The sequence below is a fragment of the Quercus suber genome, unplaced genomic scaffold, assembly GCF_002906115.3.
Source record: "Quercus suber isolate HL8 unplaced genomic scaffold, Cork oak 2.0 scaffold_18, whole genome shotgun sequence".
In the NCBI taxonomy this organism is placed as follows: domain Eukaryota; kingdom Viridiplantae; phylum Streptophyta; class Magnoliopsida; order Fagales; family Fagaceae; genus Quercus; species Quercus suber.
This window is the reverse complement of record NW_027069483.1, coordinates 2,336,566-2,358,122: the sequence shown is the minus strand read 5'-3', so window position 1 is coordinate 2,358,122 and position 21,557 is coordinate 2,336,566. Positions and strand designations below refer to the sequence as shown.

Below are 21,557 nucleotides of genomic sequence, written 5' to 3'. Positions count from 1 at the left end.
TCAACGTCCTAGGACGTCCTCGGACGGCTTCGCAATGTCCTAGGCATGCATGGCAACGTCCTAGGCATGCTTGGCAACGTCCTCGGACGGTGTCCTAGGAGTCCCACATCGAAGGAAAACCCCCCCACTTGCTGCCTTATAAGCTGTGAAGCGAAAGAAGTAGTGTACCATCGGTTTATAGTTATTCGAATAACTATAAACCGATGGTACACTACTTCCTTCGCTTCACAGCTTATAAGGCAGCAAGTGGGGGGGTTTTCCTTCGATGTTGGACTCCTAGGACACCGTCCGAGGACGTTGCCAAGCATGCCTAGGACGTTGTCATGCATGCCTAGGACGTTGCGAAGCCGTCCGAGGATGTCCTAGGACGTTGAAGGACATGCCAAGGATGCAGTGTAAAAGGCTACAAGGCAAAAAAGTCCTTGGCCCGAAGATCCATACATCCTAAGTACCCACATGTACGTTCAAATTACTGATTATTTTACTCAAAAAAACTTATTGATTATTTCAAAAGATATACTCAAATTCTATATATTCAAGATACACATTTTCATAGAATCTATCAAATTCTATATATTCAATGTATACTTCTTCTTTTTTTTCTTTTTTTTTAAGAATGTACATAATTTTTTACATTGAACTTTCACAATTTTTCAGAGAATATAAAAATTATGTATATTAAACATACGCAATTTTTTAAAGAATATATCTAATTTTGTACATTTAAGATACAAAATTTTTCAAAGGACTAACACAAATCTATATATTCAACATACACCATTTTTCAAAAAATGTACATAATTTTGTATATTCAACGAACACACATTTTTTTAAAGAATGTTCATAATTCTATAATTCAACATATACAAATTTCAAAGAGCATACATATTTTTCAAAGAATGTGCACAATTTTGTACATTTAATGTACACATTTTTCTAAAAAAAATGTATTATGTACATTCAACATGCACAATTTTTAAAATAAATTACGAAATTCTACATATTCAATATACAAAATTCTTTATTCATTACAATCAATGTGGACATTTTTCAAAAAATATATACAATTTTGTACATTCAATATACATATTTTTTCAAAAAATATACAAAATTCTATACATTTAAGTTTCAACCTACACAATTTTAGACATTTTTTGAAAAAATTTGTATAAAATTCTTGAATAGCAAATTTTCAAAGAATGTATAAAATCCTGTATATTCAATGAACATAATTTTTCAAACAACGTACATAACAATGGTAGTTAAAACTTGGAACATCAAGTAATATTATAATTTATAAATTATTAAAATACGTATTTTTTTATTATATAATTATATTAAAATATTTTTTATTTATATTGACATAAAAAATAAATAAATAAAAGGAAAAGAAAAGAAGGAAAGGAAGATCGTCGTGGGCCGTGGCCCGTGGCCCTCATGGGGTCATTTTGGTAATCCAGTAAAACATAACCAGCACCCACCACACAGCCCAACCGTTGTCTTGTGACTCTTGTTCCTTTGTTTCAGTTTGTTGCTCTCTGTCTCTGTTCATGGCTTCCAGACTCCGATTCCCGATTTCCCGGTCCCAGTTGAAACATTCCCAAAACCGCATCAACGAGTCCCATGTTTTACATTCACTCTTGCACCTCCAACTTCTTATTCCTCTAAGTCCATTTCTAGCTCTAGAAGAGGGTCACCACCACCACCACCACCACCACTTATGCTGTCAAAGAGGAACTCATCCAATCCCCTAGTGCTGAGCCAACCCATGATTCCAAAATCTCTCGTTCTTCTTCTTCTTCTTCTAAGCTTGTTCTCGTCGCTGGTGGCTCCGGTGGTGTTGGTAGGCTATTTCTTTCTCTTGTTCTCTGCTGCTTATGATGTAACATCTACATGTTTAAGAACTTGTGTACTTAGTGCATGTATGTGAGTGACTGAGTGTTTATGCTGTATGAAACATGTTTGGTTTGAGTTGAAGGTGAATATGTAACTTCTATGCCTCTTTGTATTCAATCTGATTGGTTTTAGTGTGTGTGCGCTTATGCTGGTTGTTTATATTGCAATGGAATACAGTTATTGTGATTGTAGAAATGCTAGGGGTTGTTAATAAATAAGAAGAAAGATTAAATTTTGAAAGGTTATCTAGTATAAATTTGACTCCTTGAAGTCCTCTTGATTTTATGAATAACCAATGATCTCTTTTCAAATCTTATAATAATAACTATAAACTGGTGAAAAAGGAAGGGGAGAGAGAGAGATGAGGAAACATTGCTAAACAGGAATATCAGTTTGATCTGGTAGTGGCATCATTGCTAAACAGGAATATCAAGTCACGGCTTTTAGTACAAGATCCTGAGAAAGCAATATCCTTTTTTGGTAAACAAGATGAGGAAACATTGCAGGTAGCAATATTCTGACTGAATTATGCATAAACTTTCCTCCATGAATAATAAATGCGCACAAATGTTCATCATTCTTTGTGCATTATTTTACAGTGTTATCTTACCTCCAGATGTTAGGCTTTATAGTCATAGAGCTTTTCAACTTGATAGGTGATAAAGGGGATACTCGGAACCCAGAGGATTTTGATCCATCTATCTTTGAGGTCTCTCCTTTGCTCTATTCAATTCTACATTATATTATTTGATTATATTTATCTTAATGAATGATAAAAGTCTTTTTGACCATTTAGAATGTTGGGTAATTATCTAAAATATGATTTTTATTCTTAAAACCTTGTATTCAGGGAGTAACACGTGTGATTTGCTGCACGGGAACAACAGCCTTTCCTTCGAAATGATGGGATGGGGATAACACACCAGAAAGAGTAGGTCAGTATTGTTTTTTTCATCAATTAAAAATTTAGCATTATGAGTAAACAAGACTGTGCAAGTAAAAATATGGAGAAGAATCTACAATGTGTTTTATGTACTACTGCCAGTGCATTGAAGAGCAGCCCCACATACTGGATAAAATTCATTCTTCTTGTACCTTCAAATCTCTGTTTATGCATACACAAACACCAGACCATGTACACTTGTCTGTATGCTTTCAGTGCTTTTGACTATAAGTTATTAATTGAAGATTGGGAGTGTGTGAGAAATCTTGTATCTTCACTGCCTTCGTCACTGAAGAGAATCGTTCTTGTTTCATCAATCGGAGTAACAAAGTTCAGTGAACTACTGTGGAGGTAGGACCACTTCTTAAATGAATGGATAATTAGAAAATAAGCAATTATAAGGAAATTTCTATCCACTGATATAAATATATTCGTGTGAGTGTTTGGACCCTACATGTTAATATGATGCCTAATACTCAATTCAAATGATTTTAAAATAGACATTCCCATTAAAAGGTTTCTGTAGGATTCTATAGGAATTTACATATCCTGTACACTATGTACACTTTCTTTAGTGATTCTATCAGGCTTTGTGTTAGAAATTGGTGTAGTAAATTCATGTTTTGCAGAAGTTATGCATATTTGTCAGTGGTATAAAATTGGGGATTTTTATATTCTCTTCTTGTTGTGGCTACAGCTTTCTCAAAGTGTTTGTTGTGTTAAGTTTTGATTAGAGATTCATTCCATAATATTACTAGTACTATGGGCTAATATAATCACTTTGTATTATTTCTATAGCATTATGAACCTCTTTGGTGTCCTCAAATTTAAAAGGATGGGGGAGGATTTTCTTTGCAATTCTGGTCTTCCATTTACAATAATCAGGTATATGGTATAATTACTGCCCTTTTTTTTGTTAACTTGATGCTGAGAAAGGAATGCTTAGTAACTAGAGAGAGTGAGAGGGAGAACTTGCAGTCATATTTTAATTTGGTTTTTGTAATTTTTTCTTATACCAGACCTGGTAGATTGACTGATGGACCTTACACATCATATGATCTAAATACTTTGCTCAAAGCTACAGGAGGGCAAAGACGTGCAGTTCTTATAGGTCAAGGTATGGCATAAATAATTTGTTTCTCAGACGAGTTGCAACGTACATCATCATCATGCCAAATAAATTACAGATCCATAGCTACAAATCAAATAACAGATCATCTATTCTATACGTGTATTGTGAAAATCTCTTATTTTTCTTTTTATTCATATGTCTTTTGTCTCATGGATATGTATATTGGTGTCAGGAGATAAACTTGTTGGAGAAGCTAGCAAACTTGTAGTTGCAGAAGCTTGTATAGAGGCACTGGACATGGAATTCACTGAAGGCAAAGCTTATGAAATCAACTCAGTTGAGGTAATCTTCAAGTAATGATTATGGTAAATGTGGAGCATATGGACATAGAATGCAAATGTTATCATTCCGATTGCTTCCGGAATGTTTTTGACATGCATCACAAATTGAAAAACTTTTATTGGTTTTGATTGTTAAACAACAGGCTGAATATGTACTAACAGCAATATGGACTTTGAAACATCAGAGAAGCACATTTTAAAGGCTAAAGACAAATTTTGACACGAGTTTTGTTTTAATTAGAATATTTGGTCGATGATGAGCAACATGCACTTATTTTCTGACATTCAACATTCATAAATTATTTTATCTAAGCAAATGCATCATCTTCTTGTTCTTCCATATTGGGTTTTGACCAGGTATGTGAATCTATGATAAGAAAGAAACATATATGACCACATCATGTATATTTGTAACTTGTATAATATTCAATGTTTCTTTCAAATGCTTGTGAGATCCAATATTGTGTAGTACAGATTTCTTAGTCCTTGTTAATCACAGTCTTTGCATTTTCATTCAATATTCAATTGGACTTGATCTGTGTCAACTGTTTGGATGACTTTCAGTTAACTTTACCATATTCTACTATGCTTATGAAACTACTTGCCAAACTGAAATGTATATGTAGGGGGAAGGACCAGGAAGTGATCCACAGAAGTGGCAAGAGCTATTTAAAGCTGCCCAAGCCCAATAATTGAACTCCTACATTCAATTTGGTTCGTCATCTATGTGTACCATTAGAGATATTTTTTGAAATTGAGAAATGTGTGATGTACGTAATTATATTATGTAATATAGTTTTTTTTTTTGTAAGTAATATAGTTAATTATGGCAGATATTGCATCTTCCTTTTCTTTTACCCTTCTCTCCCCCATAGTTGAAGTCATGATTGCAGCCTTCCCAAGTTTACATTTTTTTTTTTTTTGGGTTTTTGCGTGGTAACTAAGGTATTGACATGCTTTATAACTTAGGTATAATGCTGTCAAAGAGGAACTCATCCAATCCCCGAGTTCAGAGCCAACCCATGATTCCAAAACCTCTCCTTCTTCTTCTTCTAAGCTTGTTCTCGTCGCTGGTGGCTCCGGTGGTGTTGGTAAGCTATTTCTTTCTCTTTTTCTCTGCTGCTTATGATGTAACATCTACATGTTTATGAACTTGTGTACTTAGTGCATGTATTTGAGTGACTGAGTGTTTATGCTGTATGAAACGTGTTTGGTTTGAGTTGAAGGTGAATATGTAACCTCTGTGCCTCTTTGTATTCAATCTGATTGGTTTTAGTGTGTGCGCGCGTTTATGCTGGTAGTTTATATTGCAATGAAATGCAGTTATTGTGATTGTGGAAATGCTAGTGGTTGTTAATAAATAAGAAGAAAGATTAAATTTTGAAAGGTTATCTAGTATAAATTTGACTCCTTGAAGCCCTCTTGATTTATTGAATAACCAATGATCTCTATTCAAATTTTATAAGAATAACTATAAACTGGTGAAAAAGGAAGGGGAGAGAGAGAGAGCAGTGGCTAGCAGTACCGTGTCCATATCTCAGTGATTATTGAGTTATAATTCTTGTTATTGGTTCGGGATCTGAGTAACTAATAAGGCTTTCACCAAGAATACCAGTTTGAAAACATACCCTTTTGTTAAATTGTTTGGGAATTTTGCAAGTTTAGTACTTTTCTCTACTTTTCAGGGCAGTTGGTAGTGGCATCATTGCTAAACAGGAATATCAAGTCACGACTTTTAGTACGGGATCCTGAGAAAGCAATATCCTTGTTTGGTAAACAAGATGAGGAAACATTGCAGGTGGCAATATTCTGACTGAATTATGCATAAACTTTTCTCCATGAATAATAAATGTGCACAAATTTTCTTCATTCTTTGTGCATTATTTTACTGTGTTATCTTACCTCCGGATGTTAGACTTTGTAGTCATAGAGCTTTTCAACTTGATAGGTGATTAAAGCGGATACACGGAATCCGGAGGATTTAGACCCGTCTATATTTGAGGTTTCTCCTTTGCTCTATTCAATTCTACATTATATTATTTTATTATATTTATCTTAATGAATGATAAAAAATTTTCTTGACCATTTAGAATGTTGGGTAATTATCTAAAATGTGATTTTTATTCTTGAAACCTTGTATTCAGGGAGTAACACATGTGATTTGCTGCACGGGAACAACAGCCTTTCCTTCAAAACGATGGGATGGGGATAACACACCAGAAAGAGTAGGTCAGTATTGTGTTTTTCATCAATTAAAAATTTAGCATTATGAGTAAACAAGACTATGCAGGTAAAAATATGGAGAAGAATCTACGTGTTTTATGTACTATTGCCTGTGCATTGAAGAGCAGCCCCACATAGTGAATAAAATTAATCATTCTTGTACCTTCAAATTTCTGTTTATGCATACACAAACACCAGACCAATAGACCATGTGCACATGTACGTATGCTTTCAGTGCTTTTGACTGTAAGTTATTAATTGAAGATTGGGAGGGTGTGAGAAATCTTGTATCTGCACTGCCTTCGTCACTGAAGAGAATTGTTCTTGTTTCGTCAATCGGAGTAACAAAGTTCAGTGAACTACCGTGGAGGTAAGACTACTTCTTAAATGAATGGATAATTAGAAAATAAGCAATTATAAGGAAATTTCTATCCGCTGATATAAATATATACGTGTGAGTGTTTGGACCCTACATGTTAATATGATGCCTAATACTCAATTCAAATGATTTTAAAATAGACACTCCCATTAAAAGGTTTCTGTAGGATTCTATAGGAATTTACATATCCTGTACACTATGTACATTTTCTTTAGTGATTCTATCAGGCTTTGTGTTAGAAATTGGCGTAGTAAATTCATGTTTTGCAGAAGTTGTGCATATTTGTCAGTGGTATAAAATTGGGGATCTTTATATTCTCTTCTTGTTGTGGCTACAGCTTTCTCAAGTGTTTGGTGTGTTAAGTTTTGATTAGAGATTCATTCCATAATATTACTAGTACTATGGGCTAATATAATCACTTTGTATTATTTCTATAGCATTATGAACCTCTTTGGTGTCCTCAAATTTAAAAGGATGGGGGAGGATTTTCTTCGCAATTCTGGTCTTCCATTTACCATAATCAGGTATATGGTATAATTACTGCCCTTTTTTTTGTTAACTCAATGCTGAGAAAGGAATGCTTAGTAACTAGAGAGAGTGAGAGAGAGAACTTGCAGTCATATTTTAATTTGTTTTTTGTAATTTTTTCTTATACCAGACCTGGTAGATTGACTGATGGACCTTACACATCATATGATCTAAATACTTTGCTCAAAGCTACAGCTGGGCAAAGACGTGCAGTTCTTATAGGTCAAGGTATGGCATAAATAATTTGTTTCTCAGACGAGTTGCAACATACGTCATCATGTCAAATAAATTACAGATCCATAGCTACTAATCAAATAACAGATCATCTAATCTATACGTGTATTGTGAAAACCTCTTCTTTTTCCTTTTATTCGTATGTCTTTTGTCTGATGGATTTGTATATTGGTCTCAGGAGATAAACTTGTTGGAGAAGCTAGCAGAATTGTAGTTGCAGAAGCTTGTATACAGGCACTGGACATGGAATTCACTGAAGGCAAAGCTTATGAAATCAACTCAGTTGAGGTAATCTTCAAGTAATGATTATGGTAAATGTGGGGCATATGGACATTAAATGCAAATGTTATCATTCCACTTCCTTCTGGAATGTTTTTGACTTGCATCACAAATTGAAAATCTTTTATTGGTTTTGATTGTTAAACAACAGGCTGAATACATACAAACAGCAATATGGACTTTGAAACATCAGAGAAATTTTAAAGGCTAAAGACAAATTTTGACACAAGTTTTGTTTTAATTATAATATTTGGTCGATGAGGAACAACATGCACTTATTTTCTGACATTCAACATTCATCAATTATTTTATCTAAGCAAATGCATCATCTTCTTGATCTTCCATATCGGGTTTTGACCAGGTATGTGAATATATGATAAGAAAGAAACATACATGACCACATCATGTATATTTGTAACTTGTATAATATTCAATGTTTCTTTCAAATGCTTGTGAGATCCAATATTGTGTGGTACAGATTTCTTAGTCCTTGTTAATCAGAGTCTTTGCATTTTCATTCAGTATTCAATTGGACTTAATCTGTGTCAACTGTTTGGATGACTTTCAGTTAAATTTACCATATTCTACTATGCTTATGAAATTACTTGCCAAACTGAAATTTATATGTAGGGGGAAGGACCAGGAAGTGATCCGCAGAAGTGGCAAGAGCTATTTAAAGCTGCCCAAGCCCAATAATTGAACTCCTACATTCAATTTGGTTCGTCATCTATGTGTACCATTAGAGATATTGTTTGAAATTGAGAAATGTGTGATGTAAGTAATTATATTATGTAATATAGTTTTTTTTTATTTTATGTAAGTAATATAGTTAATTATGGCAGATATTGCATCTTCCTTTTCTTTTTCCCTTCTCTCCCCCACAGTTGCCTTCCCAAGTTTACCCTTTTTTTTTTTTTTTTTGGCTTTAGCTTGGTAACTAAGGTATTGACATGCTTTATAACTTAGGTATACCAAGTCCCAACACATAAGCTAGGAGTCCTAAATTCCCTCTATATTACAAATAATGCACCTTTTGGGGTTTGAGCCCTATTGCCATGAAGGAACATAGAACGTGCCATTGAACCTATATATCCTTAACCATACAGATGTCCTCAGCACAATTCACAAGCAACATCCCTTCTAAGGTTAAAATTATGATCATTTCCATAAAGGGAGACAGAACATGCTATTGGATCTGCAGGCCATTGTCCATACAGATGCTTAAATCTAATATGTTATAGCATTATCACACAAATATAGCTTTCTTTTTATAAATAGATGATCTGATCTTTTTGCATGGTTGGGTCAAGTAGTTTGAGGGCTTAAGCTTTTGAAAGTTTGTGAATTTGTGATCATTGCCTGTACATGTTCTCTGTTATGGGGGGGAAAAGGTCATAACAGGTAGTATGCTACCAAAGAAAGTTATGATCTAATTTCTTAGAAAGGTTCTGGCTGAAAATTTAGAAAAATTGGTTATTTCTGGACCCAGTTAGTGTTGGTCCATGTACATGCTCACATACCTCATCTTCTCTTGAAATAAAATTTTTAGTTGGCAGCACGTGCAAATGTGCCACCAGAAAATTTGTCCAAGACCATGTCATTGTCTATTTTTGCTCTCATTGTGACATCATGTGTCATGCATTTTTAAATAATAATAGTTATTGTGGTGACTAGTGATCATTTTTGTAATTGTAAATGTTTACTTTTTGGAAATTAATATACTCTTTGAGGCAGGGTGTACTAGGCCCCCTTCCCATCTATATTGACCGGGAAGAGGGGCGAGGCCCTCGCGAAAGTGCTGCCCACCCTCGCTGGTGGAAAAAAACACTGGATTGCTTACTAGTATAAGAGAAAGCGAGTGTGGTTTCACATCCTTGCCTAATTACAGTATACAAACATATGCTTACTAAAATAATATCATTTATATAATGTCGCCTTTAATTTCTTACTACTTGGTTGTTTGCATAGGTGCATTGTTGCCTTATAAAAGCATCATGATTATCTTGTTAATTACCGGCAGAGGAATGGGGGTGTTTCAGGGTCCATCCTCAACTGCAAAAGAGGTAGGTGGACATGATAGTTGGTATCATAGCTATGTCACAATCTAGCACTAAGCTCACCAACTATAGCAGTGCTTCTATTTCCTTGAACAACATGTGAGGCAAAATTTGTACCCACCAAGGCCAGTTTAACAAAAGCGTTGTGATAATGGTAACTGTGAGGTTTGCATTGCAAGTCATATGCAGAATCTTTATCTGCAGCGCGAGTAATGACTCATATTATTTTTTATGTTGAAAGAAATAAATTTTCAGTTGTTATATTATCTGTTTTGGATTTTAGGGAGCTTAAGGAAAAGCCTAGCTAGCACCCAGAGTTAACCAATATGCATGGCATTTGTACCTCAAGCACATCAAAGATCTTATTAATTTAAAGATTTTGACACACATAGAAAGGTGGTTTGCTTCATATGTTCTTGCTAAGTACACATCCACTATTGAGCATATCAATATTTGCCAGTGTCATATTAGTTGTAAATGAAATAACTTAAGCTCAAACAGAACATAAGCAAACTTGATAAATTTCCTTCAAGCTAAAATATGCTACCTCACATACTTGTCACCAAATAATGTGAATAAATAATTCATAAACCCTTAACAATATAGATAAATGGAATAACAAAAGAAGATTTAATGATGGATTAGAACATTGAAAATAAATCAAAATTGACCAAGGAATTGGTTACCAAACAAAGAAGCAAAATCCCAATCATCTGTGGACTAAGCATATGAAATCAAGTATCTTACATTTTATTCAAGATAATGCTAATTAATTGATCAAAAAATTTACTCTAGAAAGTAATAACAAACACTATTACTTTGTCTGAAATTTAGAAATTGATAGTAGGCTCCCCATGTGATATAGGACTTCCACATCATGGCCTAAAATTTCAATGTACCTTTTCACACCAGTCTTTAGATTATAGGAAATAAAACTTTCACGGTTCCTCAATAGTATTTCACCAAATTCCCATAGCCCTATAACTTCAACCAAAGAAGAATCTGATATCCCAAGTGGGGGGTATATATCAATCTTGTATTCTTTGACCCACTCTTTCTTTTTATATTCCTTCATTACCCATATCTCAATGTGGCTATCAAATGAGCGATCAACCATAGCCAAGTTTCCTCCAAGATCAAGCAAATGACTTGAGCTATAAAATTTGGGAGGAGAAATCCAGCCAAACTCCTCCTTCCCAACATCAAATGAAACAATATACTTGCCTTTTAGAGCATCCCTATCAACATAATGGTGAACAAACCAATGAAGTGCTCCACATGCAAATATAGGTCTTCCAGCAAGACGGCAGAGAGGACCTTTGCTAATAGGTCTCCATGAACTTGTACCAAGAGTGTAAACATCAGCACCCATATTGAATGAGCCTCCACGGGAGAAAACCCTAACAACCTTGTATGTGTTTGTTGAAGAATCAAAACCTAATCCATATTTGCTCATGCTTGTATACGAAGCTCTATGTGGTGGCAGTGCTATAACTTCTTGTCTAAGAGGATTAAACAAAACCAAGACTCTATCATCAAAATTTTTGCAAAGCAAAGCAAACCATTGCAACAACTCTCTAAGAAACATGCTTTTGACTTGCAAACTTTGTAACTAATTTCATGTCAGCCTTCAAGAAGCCCCCAGCAACTTCTGTAAACCTTGATGTATCTGGGTTTTTAGTTTGATGATCAAGAATTAACATCTTGGGTTCTTCAACAGATCGAGTTAAGTGCATGTAAGCAAGAGATGGATCATCAATCATATTGCACCATAGTTGAGAGACACACTTGAATCGTAAAAGTGACTTGACGGGTAGTCGTGAAACGATGTCAAAGTGGAGATCTGAAGGGAAGTGCACCATGCTAGCTTGCTGGAATTTGATACCAAATATTGAAGAACAAACTCCGCTAACCTAAATCTTCAGGAGAGAGAAAAATAAATATATTATATATGTAATACAAAACTATTAATTGAGCATCGGTCCAAGTAAATATATATATATATATATATACACGTAACATACTACAAACAATACTCGGAATTGGAGAGTACCGGTATGACTCGGATTCGACTATAGAAATCGCTAGAGAAGTCTGGTACAAATTAAGAGGTATCATTTATTCTATGTCCGGCCACTACTTATTATAAATATATATTTATCATAGTTTTTGAACTTGACTAAGTATAAACTCCAGGTCACGACTCACTAGGTCACTCTTTTCAACAATCAGTTGAATTGCAAGTTCAATTAATATTTTAATAAAAATGAAAATATTTTACAAAAATATTCTAAAAAGTTAATTAAAATTGATAGATCTTTTTTTTTTTTTTTTGAGAAGAAATTGATAGATCAATTTTAAACAATATAACGATATAACATGCATGTATAATTATAATATTAGACTTGGTTTTTGTTCAGTGCATTCAATTGAATTGTGCACAACCAAACCGTAGCCGACCCAACCGACCAGCACCGACAATACCGTATCGTCATTGGGGTCGACCGACTAAGCTAAGGCCAGCAAATGGAGGGTGATGCCCATTCTAATTCCAATGCAGTGCAACCACCAGAGCAGCAGTCCGATACAGGAGCCAAACCGACCGATATAAACATTATATATATAATATGATTTAAATGGATTAATACGACATCATTTAGGTAGAGTTTGAACGGTTTTAGACCCCTTAAAACAATCAGATTGGTTAGCCTAGATTAATTAGCCAAGTTGTTACTTAGTCAAATTATGCAATTCTAGGTTAAAGCAATCAAATAATCATATCAAAATAATAAAGTAGCGGAATAGTAAAAGACACAATGATATGATCACCCAGGAAACCACACAGTAAAAACCTGGGGAGGATTTGACCTAACTATCCTCAAGGTAAACTTGAATCCACTATGCGAAAGAATCGAAGTTCATACAAAAGGACTACAAGCTCCCCGCTCGACTTCCTAATGCTATCCACCAGTAGAACTTACTGACACTCCGAATCCACGGACTCCTTCTTTCTTGAATTCTTCAATCAGCTACAAGCACCCACGCTTGATATTCTTTAAGTTCTTGAATCTGCAACTGAATGATCATCATTCAAAGGTTTTGATAATATCTCCACCTTGAAAACCCTAAGCTTTGTGTAAAGGAAAGCCCCTCAAAGATCTCACAAGAGATTTACACAAAACAGCAATATGAGCAACAAAGACTTAGAGAGGTTTTGGTACAAAACCCTAAAAATAAAAGGAGGCATAAGAGGCACTCTAATCTCTCTCTCTCTAAAAGCCCCAAAAACGTTCTAGGGTTTTCCTTATATATAGGAGTGTTTTACTTGAACCCCAAGACGTTTAAATAGAGTTTGGGCTGAACTGGAACTCTGCAGAAAAATAAATCTGTACGTGGTTCGATCGATCGAGTCTAATTTTTGATCAATCGAGCCTTACAGATTTAGTCCAATAAATCTGCAATCACTCCAGTTTTACAAATAAACATACTTTGAGCAAGCCTAAACAAGACTAAACATATTGTTTTGATCATGGTTTGCCAACATTACACATTAGAGTTCTAAATACATAAAATCCTAAATCTTTAGAACCTAACAGAGTTTCTTCTTTTCTTTTTTTTTCTTTTTTTAAATGGCATCGTTTTGTGCTAGGTTTTCTCACCCCTACCCTAAGTATAAATACTTTCTTTTCTCTCACCCGTAGCCTTAACTCTCTCGGTCCATCTCTTGCCTCTTGGCTAGCTCAGACGCTCAGTGGCTCTCATCGTCAGTCGTCGCCACCAAGCTGCCACCAGCTACTCTACTGGTGTGTTGGTCCATGTACATGCTCACATTACGTACCTCATCTTCTCTTGAAATAAAATTATTAGTTGGCTGCTCGTGCAAATGTGCCACCAGAAAATTTGTCCAAGACCTTGTCATTGTCTATTTTTGCTCTCATTCTGACATCATGTGTCATGTATTTTTAAATAATAATAGTTATTGTGGTGACTAGTGATCATTTTTGTAATTGTAAATGTTTACTTTTTGGAAATTAATGTACTCATTGAGGCAGTGTGTACTAGGGCCCCTTCCCATCTATATTGACCGCGAAGAGGGGCAAGGCCCTCGCGAAAGCGCTGCCCGTTGCAAACTTTGTAACTAATTTCATGTCAGCCTTCAAGAAGCCCCCAGCAACTTCTGTAAACCTTGATGTATCTGGGTTTTTAGTTTGATGATCAAGAATTAACATCTTGGGTTCTTCAACAGATCGAGTTAAGTGCATGTAAGCAAGAGATGGATCATCAATCATATTGCACCATAGTTGAGAGACACACTTGAATCGTAAAAGTGACTTGACGGGTAGTCGTGAAACGATGTCAAAGTGGAGATCTGAAGGGAAGTGCACCATGCTAGCTTGCTGGAATTTGATACCAAATAATTGAAGAACAAACTCCGCTTACCTAAATCTTCAGGAGAGAGAGAAAAATAAATATATGTAATACAAAACTATTAATTGAGCATCGGTCCAAGTAAATATATATATATATACACGAAACATACTACTTTTCAAAATATATATATATATATATGTAACATACTACAAACAATACTCGGAATTAGAGAGTACGACTCGGATTCGGCTATAGAAATCACTAGTCGTTAACCCGTGCGATGCACGAGAAAGCTATCAAATATGAAATTTTAAAAACTTTTCATTAAACTTTTCATTAAAGTTTTAGTATGAAAACTTAGATAACGATATTTAATGGATTGGGTAATAGCATGGGCCTTTAGAAGAAAATAATATGATTTAAAAATTCGGAAATTTTAGTATAGGCAAGAGCAAGTACAATTGTTAAGGAAGGATTAAAGGTCCTATAAGAAACATTTTTTCCAATATTTGGGCTCAATGGTAGAGTACAAAGATGGCGACTTGTTACACAAAATTCTTCTCATTATAATCAACATCCTAAAGTGAATTTTCAATCCAAAAATGTGTAACCAACCTTATATATTGCATTGTTGTATGTGGCAAAGATTAGAGCAAACATATTCTTATAACCATGCCCATATAGCTTCTAAGTTCTAACTATTATGCTAAGGAGCCAAACAATATTATAACTGAAAATGTATCATAATCTAGCATCCTGATTTAAAAGTTACAACTTCAAACACAACCTTACTAAGAAAATTCCACTGGCATTCAAATATCACTTAGTTTAAGCAAAACTATGAAAGTAATAAAACTAACCTTTGAAATAGAGGGCTAAAGTGTATCTTTTGAATCTAGAACATTTCTTCCTTTAAAATATGCCTAAATTGTGAATGGTTTTTCTATAAATTATTCACACTTTAAAATAATAATATAAAATTTAGTATGAACAGTCAAGTATGAACAGCCAAACAATTAAGCAAATTTCAAAACCAAATATAAATATATTAACATATAATACAGAACACTATTATAGATTTTATATTATATAATATTTACTTTTTTTGATAATCTTATATAATATTTACTTTGCACGAAACATAGATTAAGATAAAACCAAACAGCCCATGATTCACCCATTACTCAACAACACAACACTACACGGTAAAGAAATTACAGCCACAAGATTTACTCTCTTTTATTTAAAATCGGCAGACCCACAAATAAAACTCAACCTTGTTTAAATTACTAAAGTACAGAAAATCAGCAATACAGTTGTATAACATGCAGTTTAACAAAAGCAGTAAACAAAGTTCATAGTTTAGTATTTAGTGTAACTCTTAAGTGTTCACAGGTTAAACCGACAGATAGAGAGAGAGAGATACTGCTGGTACTGCGATGAAGCCTAGAGTCGATGGACAACCACAGATTCACGGCAAGGCAACTGGCGGCATGATGGCTTAAGTACTAAGATGGGAGATAGGACTGCATGAAGAAGAAGAAAAAGGAGATGGAGTGCGTTTGTGAGTTTGATTGGGAGCGTTATAACTGTATAACGATACTTACTTTTGGGTAGAGAATGTCTCTTGCACTCTGCACATATTATTGGGTGTGCAAATTGTAACGGTGTCTAGAGCCGGTGGTGGTCAGTTCTTGAAGAAGAGGCTTAGGGTTTTATCGTGAGGCTAGAGAGAAGAAAGCTTTCACTAATATAAGCAGGGCAGAAAATAAGAAATAAATACTGTACCGTGTGTCTCTAAATTAAAAAGAATTAAAATAAAAAGAAAAAGAAAAGGTGACGTGGAAAATTGTGAAGCTAGCAGAGGCTTCGGTTAATTCTAACGTGGGATACTCTTAAAAATTGAAAAATTTTTTGTAATTATTTAAATTTGGTATTTTTTATGCAAAAAAACGTTATTTTAGGTCTAAGTGATTTATTTCCTGTTTTTAGGTTCTTTTAATGTTTTTTAGGTCAAATTTGGTTCCTATTATGGTTAGGTATTAATTAGGGCTTATTTTAGAATATATTTTCTTGTCCATCAAGTTTATGGAGCCCTTAAATAGGCCTCCAAGTTTGTATACGTTTTTCCAATATTATTGATATTAATAAAATTTTGTTTTTAGGTTCTTTAATGTTTTTTAGGTCAAATTTGGTTCCTATTATAGTTAGGTATTAATTAGGGCTTATTTTAGAATAATATTTCTTGTCCATCAAGTTTTATGGAGCCCTAAATAGGCCTCCAAGTTTGTTATACGTTTTTCAATATTATTGATATAATAAAAATTCAAACTTTTGTCTATTGTTTTTCTGGTGGATTCTATATAAGATATAAAACCTAAAATAAAAAGAATCTAAAATAAAAAGAAAAAGAAAATAGTGATGATGTGGAAAATTGTGAGAGCTTCAGAGGCTTCGGTTTTATATATATAATATATATATATAGATATATAGATTAGAGAAGTCTAGTACAAATTAAGAGGTATCATTTATTATTTGTCCACTACTTATTCTAAATATATATTTATCATAGTTTTTGAACTTGACTAAGTATAAACTTAATTAAAATTGATAGATCAAAAAAAAAAAAAAATTGAAAGGAAATTGATAGATCAATTTTAAACAATATAATGATATAACATGTATGTATAATTATAATATTGGACTTGATTTTGGTTCAGTGCATCTAGGGGTGTGCACAGGTCAGATTTGGCGGGTAAATGCCAATATTTCTATACAATCCGCCACTACCGGGTTAGGAAAATTCCAATCCACTACCAACCCACTAAAGTTTAAATCCAGCGGATTGGTTACAAATATTGGTGGTTTCAACTCGGCGGGTTAGGCGGGTTGGCATTAACAACATTTTTTTTTAAAAAAATTATTAGAAACTACAATTTTTTATTGAATAATCTCAAAATATAACTAATGCACAAAAAAAACTAAAGGTAGATTTCATTGAATAATCTCAATTCTAACATAAGCATCAGGTCAATGAAAAAGAGATATATCATCTCTAGCAAAAGTAGGCTCTGCCTTACAACTTAGGAAATTAAAAACAATAGGCTCTGCCTTACAACTTAGGAAAATTAAATCAACAAACTCAAAATTTTAACATCTCCAAAGTCACATCAAGGATTAAAAAAAAAAAAAATTAGACAAAGACAAAGAATTAGATGAATTGTATTCTTATGTAATATATAACATATTTAACTTGAACATAAAATGAACTTGCTTGCAAGAATGGCTTTACTTGTAATATTATATCACATTTTATAATATATAAACGGATCAAATGACATAAACCGAAATAAAAAAGACAAAAAATATTTAAACAATAGAAAACAATAATGCAATTACATACCTTTGTGATTGTCGGTGAAGAATTGAAATGATAAGAAATAGGCTACAAAAAGGTTAAAGAAGAAAGAGAAAGGGAAAGACAGTGGCTGAAGGTGAAAGCCAAAAGTGAAAGGTGAGAAGAAAAAGTGAGACCTAGAGCCACAAAGTGTATGCTATACATACGGCTGAAGTAAATGGGATGGGCAATAGGAAGAGGTGTTTAGGGTTTCAATGTTGACTTTTTAGATTTTGTTTGAGGAGTTTTTTGAAGGGTAGTTCTGTTTAGGGAATTGATTATTGATTAGTTGTAAAAAAAATTTAAGTGAATTGATTAACTTTAAATACTGAACAAAAGAATGCTTTAATCAGTAAGCATGGAATCTAATCCTTACAAACCCTTTCTTTCCTACTGTCCTACAAAAATCAGGTATGAAAACTACTTTCGTATATACCATTGAATTAAGAAATTTAATATTCCTTATCAAAGTCCTACCGCAACAATGTTTCCCCAGAGCTAATCTGTACCACTAGAGTTCAAACAAATTTCTATAACCACAATTGATATTCTAGGCCACCCTGAAATCCTCTATAAGATGCAAATGTATATTTATAGTATCCATAGAAAATCTCTACCCGTAGGACTTAGCAACCTATAGCGTGTATTGACTAAAATTTTTGAAACTTGAAACAATATTATAGATTACAATAAGAGTCAAGAATTCAGCACTACTACAAGGTTGTGTTAACTCCAGGAACTTTTGAGACAATCCTTTTATATATTTCTATATAAAAAATTCTCTATTCATTGCACTGCTATGAGCGTTCAGGGATTTCGTGAAAAAAAATCACTTAATAACATAAAAACAAGAATTTTTGAATCTATATACTGGCCCTATCCAAACGACGTTACTAAAATTGTAAGACACAAAACTTCTAAGGGCTTATCACCAATTCATGCGTTCATATGGAATAATCATGTAAACCTTTTTAATTTTTGTCTCTATCAGTGAGAAATCATACCTTGCACAAATTGTTTGTCTCTTCAATTGTATGTGTTCTAAACTCCAAGGGAAAAATACACCTCCTAGCCTCCTTAGTGAAGAAACTCTAATTTATCTCTTCCTCACCCTATATTTAATGCAGGGATGTGGGCTTAGTGGGGTAATGGGCTGGAGTTTAAAATCCACTAGAACTTATCTCTTTAGTCTTCAAGAAACCCATAAAACATCTCTCTCTTTTATATATTTATTTATTTTTTTAACTGCTGCACTAAATTGTATGTTCTCACCTATTTTGTAGCACCACAAAATTGTCTAATCTCATCTTACTATGCACACACATATAGTACCCATAATAATAATGACAATATACGGTGATAATCATAAAAACAAAATTGGGGTATTACAAAAATATCCTTACACATATATCTTTTTCCGCATGTGCAAGGGAATCATTGCATTGATTTGGTTGAATATTAGGTGTATTTTGTTATGTTCTATATCTACTCCTTCCATTCAGGGCCGGCCCTTCCACTAGGCGAGTTAGGCAATTGCCTAAGGCCCCCAAGTGGAAGGGAGACCCCAAAATTTTAGAAAAAAAGGGTAGGAGGAAAAAAAAAAATGGTTTCAGATGAATCTAAAAAAATTTAGAACATCCTTTTGACCAAAAAAACAAAATTTCTGTTATACACTTATACCCAGTTAAACATTGGTAGCACAACAAAATTTTTTGGTCTAAATAAAATTAATTGTCCCGAAAATAATGTCATTATCCTCTAGACAAACCAAAATCCAATCAGATAAACTACAAGTCCGGTCTAAGAAATTAACCAAAAAACAATCAATAATCAAAACAAATAAAAAACCTCAAATCCCTAAAATTTTTACCGTCTCTTTCTCATTTTTTTCTCTCAACTCTTGCTCTCCGCCTCTCTCATTCTTTCTCTCCAATGTTGTTGGGCTTGGCTGCCTGGCTCAAGCTTCCTTTCCTCCGCTGACTGCCCTTTTTTTTTTTTTTTTTTTTTGCTGCCGTCAGTGCCGTGCTGCGTTTTTCTAGTTGAAAACTAATAAAAGTTTGCTAACTTGACTATTGTGAAAAATGTTGTGAATTTTTTTATAAATTGCTTTCTTCCTGTTCTTTTTTCTTTTAGAAATGCAACATTCAGAATATTTTTCATGACAAATCTTAGGTGTTAAGTTGCTTCTTGTTTTCTAGTTGAACCTACGACTAAAATTATTTTTTTGTTGTCAATAACAACCTTTAACAATTTGTTTTTAAGATTTTTTGTAAAAATATTGTGAAAAATGTTGTGGACATAGCATTTCTTTCTCTTTTTTATTTGTTTTTCATTTGATAAGAAAATATTATTTTATTTAATGGTTAATATTTTGGCTTAATTAATACTATTGGTTAAAATTTAGGGGCTTTTTTTTCATTTGGGGCCTTAGGCGGCCGCATCAATGGCTTATACCATTGAGCCGGCCTTGAACTTCAGCACGCATATTGAATGAGCCTCCACGGGAGAAAACCCTAACAACCTTGTATGTGTTTGTTGAAGAATCAAAACCTAATCCATATTTGCTCTTGCTTGTATATGAAGCTCTATGTGGTGGCAGTGCTATAACTTCTTGTCTAAGAGGATTAAACAAAACCAAAACTCTATCATCATAATTTTTTGCAAAGCAAAGCAAACCATTGCAACAACTCTCTAAGAAACATGCTTTTGACTTTGCAAACTTTGTAACTAATTTCATGTCAGCCTTCAAGAAGCCCCCAGCAACTTCTGTAAACCTTGATGTATCGGGGTTTTTAGTTTGATGATCAAGAATTAACATCTTGGGTTCTTCAACAGATCGAGTTAAGTGCATGTAAGCAAGAGATGGATCATCAATCATATTGCACCATAGTTGAGAGACACACTTGAATCATAAAAGTGACTTGACGGGTAGTCGTGAAACGATGTCAAAGTGGAGATCTGAAGGGAAGTGCACCATGCTAGCTTGCTGGGATTTGATACCAAATAATTGAAGAACAAACTCCGCTAACCTAAATCTTTAGGAGAGAGAGAAAAATAAATATATGTAATACAAAACTATTAATTGAGCATCGGTCCAAGTAAATATATATATATATATATATATACACGTAACATACCACAAAAAATACTCGGAATTGGAGAGTACGACTCGGATTCGACTATAGAAATCACTAGAGAAGTCTAGTACAAATTAAGAGGTATCATTTATTCTATGTCCACTACATATTATAAATATATATTTATCATAGTTTTTGAACTTGACTAAGTATAAACTTAATTAAAATTGATAGATCAGAAAAAAAAATTTTTGAAAGGAAATTGATAGATCAATTTTAAACAATATAATGATATAACATGTATGTATAATTATAATATTAGACTTGATTTCGGTTTAGTGCATCTACGGGTGTGCGCAGGTCGGATTGGGCGGGTAAACGCCAATATTTCTATACAATTCGCCACTGACGGGTTGGGAAAATTCCAATCCGCTACCAACCCACCAAAGTTTAAATCCGGCGGATTGGTTACAAATATTGGTGGTTTCAACTCGGCGGGTTAGGCGGGTTGGCATTAACAACATTTAAAAAAAAAAATAATTAGAAACTACAATTTTTTATTGAATAATCTCAAAATATAACTAATGCACAAAAAAAACTGAATGTAAATTTCATTGAATAATCTCAATTCTAACATAAGCATAGGGTCAATGAAAAAGAGATATATCATCTCTAGCAAAAGTAGGCTCTGCCTTATAACTTAGGAAATTAAAAACAGCAGGCTTTGCCTTACAACTTAGGAAAATTGAGGCTGTGTTTG

At 33.7% G+C, this 21,557-nt stretch overlaps 3 protein-coding genes and 1 pseudogene across 3 annotated transcripts; 2 read left to right on the top strand and 2 right to left on the bottom strand.

Annotated features, from left to right (window-relative positions):
* The first annotated feature begins 1,507 nt into the window (after positions 1–1,507).
* On the top strand, positions 1,508–5,080 carry LOC112023402 (uncharacterized protein At2g37660, chloroplastic-like; annotated as a pseudogene).
* Positions 5,014–8,736, top strand: LOC111997817 (protein TIC 62, chloroplastic). The gene is made up of 10 exons (XM_065761260.1): positions 5,014–5,039; positions 5,222–5,343; positions 5,938–6,050; positions 6,201–6,254; positions 6,397–6,481; positions 6,740–6,845; positions 7,292–7,378; positions 7,513–7,610; positions 7,795–7,904; positions 8,526–8,736. Exons 1-10 carry the CDS (start codon positions 5,014–5,016, stop codon positions 8,589–8,591), a joined length of 867 nt encoding a protein of 288 aa, XP_065617332.1. The 3' UTR covers positions 8,592–8,736.
* A 2,030-nt stretch (positions 8,737–10,766) lies between these two features.
* On the bottom strand, positions 10,767–11,814 carry LOC111997812 (putative F-box protein At5g62060). Its single transcript, XM_065761257.1, has 2 exons — positions 11,558–11,814; positions 10,767–11,454 (listed from the first exon to the last, which is right to left on the bottom strand). The coding sequence occupies exons 1-2, from the start codon at positions 11,812–11,814 to the stop codon at positions 10,767–10,769; spliced, it is 945 nt and encodes a 314-aa protein (XP_065617329.1).
* Positions 11,815–20,160: 8,346 nt separating this feature from the next.
* On the bottom strand, positions 20,161–20,598 carry LOC136062330 (F-box protein At3g07870-like). The gene has a single exon (XM_065761254.1). It carries the CDS (start codon positions 20,596–20,598, stop codon positions 20,161–20,163), a length of 438 nt encoding a protein of 145 aa, XP_065617326.1.
* Between the last annotated feature and the right edge of the window lie 959 nt (positions 20,599–21,557).